Below are 5,724 nucleotides of genomic sequence, written 5' to 3' on the forward strand. Positions count from 1 at the left end.
CTATCAACTAACTCATAAATATTGCTTGTGATAGTTCCAAAAGAATAATTAATGAAGCCAGCTGTCATTTTGTATTAAATGAAAGAAGTTTAATTAATATTACAATGAAAGCAACATATCAGAATGAAATAATCTCAAATGGAACTACTAAAAGAATAATAATCTTATTTTTAATCTGTTGATTCATATAACTCTTTGAAGATGGAAGTGACAAACGAAATAATGCGTAGGAGGGTAGTTGCTGATGTATTCGGATGTAGTGAAAATGACAGTATTTTCAATGAAGAAGATGACATAGTTGATGAAGATACTGTCAGGAATGAAAACTCCATGAATGCAGAGATCGAGGAAATGAACTCTATGGATGACGGTCTTCATATTTTTTATCAAGGAGATGATGAAGATGTTGAAGGTGTTGACATGAGTGAAACTGCCATGAATGAAGGTATGCAAGAAGGGAATTTTGTCGAGGATGTTCAACATAATTCTGTAGATGAGGGTCCATGACCAGGTATGTGGTTTCCAGGTGTGGACAACATGTTTGAGTTTTATTAAGAGCATGCGAGATTGCAAGGTTTTAGTGTTGTAAAAAAATCATGTTCGAAGGGCCAGAAATATTATTGTATCAGTTGTGATAGGGGAAGAAAATCAAATGCTAATAAGTCATAAAAAAAGGATTGAATGTCCTGCAAAGATAAATGCAGTTGTACGAGGGAATGTGGGAGGTCACTAAAACTATATCAAGACAGAATCATGATCTGGAACCTTCAATGTGCAGGTTTATGCATGGTCATAGGAAACTAACTCCTAACATGAAGAGAGTTTTAGAGGCTAATGACAGATGTGGCATAAGGCCTTCCAAGAACATTAGGATGCTCGAAGTGGAAGTGGGTGGGCCAGAGAATCTGAGTTGCTTGGCAAAAGATTATAGGAATTTCATTGAAAATGAGAGGAGGCTGCAGTTATGTGATGGTGATATAGGGGCAATTAGCAAGTTATTTATGACCATGCAACAAAAAGATCACAATTTTTTATATTTAATGCAACTTGATAGTGACAACAGGCTATGTAATGTTTTATGGGTTCATCCTTGTGGAAGAGCTGCTTATCAAGAATTTCATGATGTTGTGAGTTTTGACACAACATACCTTGTTAACCGGTACAGAATGCCTTTTGCTACAATCATGGGACTAAATCACCATGGTCAGTCAATTCTTCTTGGATGTGTATTGATATCACATGAGGATGCAGACACTTTCAAATGGTTATTCAGTACATGGATTGAAGCAATTGGGGGGGGGGGGGCGTTCATCCTGATGCCATCATAACAGATCAATGTGAAGGTATAAGGAAAGCTATCAGGGAAGTAATGCTGCATACAAGACACAGGTTTTGCTTATGGCATATTTTTCTGCAAAGTACCTGAGAAGTTTAGGAGTGCAAATGATTATGAAAGCATATCCCGTGAGTTTAAAGTAGTGATTTATGACAGCTTAAGTATTAAGATGTTTAAGAGTAATTGGAATAATTTTCTAACGAAGCACGGCATGGAAAGAAATGAATGACTAATAAAGCTTTATTCTGAGAGAGAGAATTGGGTGCTTGTTTACTTGAATCATAGATTTTGGGCTGGAATGGTATCAACACAAAGAAGTGAGGGAATGCACGCTTATTTTGATGGTTATGTGAACTCAAGCAGCACGTTAAAGCAATTTGTTGAGCAATATGAGATAGCAATTCGGGACAAGACAGGTAAGGAGTTCCATGCTGACCACCTATCAAAATACAATGTCATAAAATGCCAAACTAATTTCAAATGGGAGAGGCAGTACTAAGTAGCATTCACAAATTCTATGTTCAAACAAGTTCAAGCTGAGATGAAGCGCATGTTGTACTATTTCATTATTCATCCTACACCTGAGGAAGCTGAGCAATCTGATATTCATCCAGGTGTTGAGAAAGTCAAAGTCATGGAGAGGTCAATATTAAATGATTGGTATGTGAAAGAATTTGTTTATGAGGTATTTTATCGGGAAAATGACCAGTATTTTAACTTCTCTTGTAGAAAGTGGGAATCAAAAGAATACAATGCTGCCACATCTTTACCTTAATGGCTGTGAAAAATGTACAGTTTATCAATGAACGATACTTGATTAAAAGGTGGAGAAAAGATGTTGTTCGCCCATACAGTAAGATTTTTTTTTGATGGAGCATATCCACAAATGCCAGATGATTATAAGAAATACAAAGAGCTAGAGAGGTCGTTTGGTGAAGTATCTGATTTGGGTTTGTCTAACAATGAGATGATGGAGTTTATAAAGCAACGATTAAATGAGTTAAAACAAGCTTTGGTGAATTGGCAGGGTGGGGAACACAATTAGAACACACAACATACTAAACAAGGGAATTTGGAAGAGAATGATGGTGTTAGTCAGGGGGATTTGACCATTAGAGATCCAAAGATTGTTACTAGCCATGGAAGGCCATGGGAAAATAGGTACAAGTCAAGTGGAGAAAAGAAAAAGAAAAGTACTCCTAGTGGAAGCAGAGGCAATGGAGGCCACGAAAGAGGAAGGGGTAGAGGACGAGGATCAAACAATAGCAAGGATAGCAATCCTGATCAGGTACATTTATATTTGATTATGCTTAATTTTTTTTTGTACTTTTTTTAACATGTTTCACTACTAATATTTTAAGTATATTTTCTTTGTTTTAATATGATCTTTACATATTAAGTCTGGACAACAAGGTAGACAAACCTATAGAAGCAATGCAAGTACATTTAGGATGCCTAGGAGTAATTGAAGATATTTTTGCAGGGGGTGGTTCCAATGTCATCACTAGTGAACATAACTTGGACATACATATTGATCTTAAAGGGTATGTTATAGATTTTGGTTTTTTATTTTACATGAGAAAGGTTTTGTTTATTGCTCTCAAGTGGAGGAATTTGTTCTCATTTTTACAGTGGAACTGTATGAACAGATAAGTTAATTAGATTTTAATGTTAACTTTTTCCCTAAAAGAATGTGAATGTTTATCAGTTGTTCCTTATGCTTGTTCACAGTAGCTTTTTGCTTTTCTTTTTTAGTTGATGAATCTTCAAAAAATTATCATAAAGTTCATAAAAGTTATTAGAATAAACAAGAGGTAGAAATTTGGACTTGAGAAATTTTATTACCTACCATACAAGAGTGAGAGAAAAAAGTCAAAAGTATATGTTTAGTCAATAAACTCCTAAAGAGGATTTGCAAGAACTTCTGAAGTAAGGGAATCTACTACTGGCGCTTTAAAAAGATACTTTCAGACTATCAACTCTAAAGCCTATATTGGTTTTGACAATACCAGAGATATGCTTAGGTTATGTCCATTATCCGGAAGTTCTTTATGGTGCCCCTAAGATTCTTCTGTATCATGCATTGGTGTTGGAAATAGACCTCATATTTTTGCTGGCCACACTACTCACACCCTAATGACACAATTCATTTATGAGGTATTAATAAATAATCAAATGTTAAAATAGTTAATTATAGTTATGCTTCAAAGTTGATTTCATCATATTATGCTATTGGATACAAAATTTACATGTTGCATAATACAAGCATAATGAAATGTAAACTACAAGGGCTTCTTTTCATCAGATGAGTGTATTAGATCTCCAATGTTAGTTTGTAATGTATCATTTAGAATATCATTTTATATGCATAAAGAAAAAATAAGGTATTTGCATTTAATATTGCATGAATATTTCAAAAGACTAGCATTATGCATTGCATGACCACTGATTGTTCACAAAGCTAGTTGATTAGTTGCAAATAAATAGCTTATTCTTTAACACCAACCACATTAAAATTTACTTAAACTTGGTAGTAAAATTTTATTGGCTAGTCTCATCCACTCATTTAATCTTAGCAAAGGAATTATAACCATCAAGCTCATGACCCGAAAATAAAGATAACCACATAAAAATGTTCCATACATTCATATAATGGTTTTAGACATCATATCCAACTATTTGTGACCCACGTCTCACAGATACAAAGAAACTTGTGGAAGTACACTGTGTGAATGTGCATTTATCTCCTTTTTCAACTCCATAGAACTAAACAAATCGAATCCAGCCACTGTTAATCCCTGTTGAGTAATGAACATTCAACTTAGGTGTTCCATGAATGTGTCTTCGACACACATATCCAACTGAAAATTGCATAGATTGAAGGTGGATTTGAATAACAATTGTCTTGCTAACATTGCCAATCTTATACAAAGCAGCACATGTAGGTATGTCCTTTATTAAAAAAATAAAAAAAAAGTATTATTCTAGTTCAATCATGATTAGGAAGAGACAACTTTGTCATCTTGATAACAAAAAATAGAATTCATCTACCACTTTGTACATCCAGTTCGTCCTATTCAGAACAACCGTGAATGACCAAGGTAATTCTTCAAGTTGTTGGGACACTGTTTTTGACCAAAAAAAAATAAAATAAAGAAATCAATAATATAATCAGTAAACATATAAAAAATTATCATTAAAGAGTATGATTTATTACCTGGTGTTCTTTAATGGATATTGGATTTCAGTAGCCATGGTATCGAAAATTCTTACATTGAACTCTCCAGGAATGAAACTCATGAACAGGCAACTATATCCAGCCTTCACACCATAAAGAACTGTTGTAGTCCCTCTCTCATCAAGCTGTTACCTAGTCTAGCAATGACATTAACGTCCCAAGTTTCATTCGTGGGCATGCATAAACAAAAAGTTGATTCACGTGCAGTGGTGTAATCCCTCATGTGTTTTGAAGGAATTAACTTAGGAAACAAAAGAATAAAAAAAAAACCAATTGATTATAATGATGTTGTGAAATATTGAAAAACAGTATAGGAAATACATAAAGCTAATATAGTCTTTCAACTTACAATTATACTGTATTTAAAATCATCATCATGCAGCATCACCCAAAAAGAGTCAGCCATGAGGATACTTTCTGAAATGTTTTATAGAGAAAAAAAGGAGAATGCTTGCAGGTATGCAATGTTAATCAACTCAGTTTTTCTTTACAAATAGTGGAGTCAATGAAGTAATGGGAAACTTAAACACTCATTAACAGTAAGGTCAAAACTGTGATACATTCTAATAGGTTGAAACACATTGATTTGTGTTTGAATTCAATTATGGTGACTTTTGGTTTCTTGTGCCGCATTTAACTCCACCGTTTCACATATTACCAACGCCATGCGCAATTAACACAACTTAAAGCTGATTAGTAAACCTTAAAGTGGTCAGCTATTTGGTAAGGATTTAACCATTGACATGTTGGATGAAAATGTGTCATGCTGACATATCCTCCGTATATGAATTGCATTAGGTGGTACTTACATAATACAATTTTTATGAAGAGTTAAAATGTCATTAAAAAATTAAATTGAAAAAATATAATTGAAAAATATAATTAAATTATCGGCATGGAATTTTTATGAAGGAAAAAAAATAATTATATCATAATTCAAGCATATTTTATAAAGGACAAACATAATCATATCAGGGTTGAGGCATAACCATGCATTTTTCTAATGGCGTAAAAGGGTCGAGCTTGCTTGCGAGCAATACGAACTTGAGCCTCCCAATATTCATATATGCATTTTCGTCAATCCTTATTGATCCTATTATACTTTTAATTTTATATATATATATATATATATATATATATATATATATAT

At 33.5% G+C, this 5,724-nt stretch overlaps 1 protein-coding gene across 1 annotated transcript; it reads left to right on the plus strand.

Moving 5' to 3' along the window:
* Positions 1-698: 698 nt before the first annotated feature.
* LOC131176941 (protein FAR1-RELATED SEQUENCE 5-like) lies at positions 699-1,328 on the plus strand. The gene has a single exon (XM_058141955.1). It carries the CDS (start codon positions 699-701, stop codon positions 1,326-1,328), a length of 630 nt encoding a protein of 209 aa, XP_057997938.1.
* Positions 1,329-5,724: the final 4,396 nt, after the last annotated feature.

Source organism: Hevea brasiliensis, unplaced genomic scaffold (genome assembly GCF_030052815.1).
Source record: "Hevea brasiliensis isolate MT/VB/25A 57/8 unplaced genomic scaffold, ASM3005281v1 Scaf286, whole genome shotgun sequence".
Lineage (NCBI taxonomy): Eukaryota > Viridiplantae > Streptophyta > Magnoliopsida > Malpighiales > Euphorbiaceae > Hevea > Hevea brasiliensis.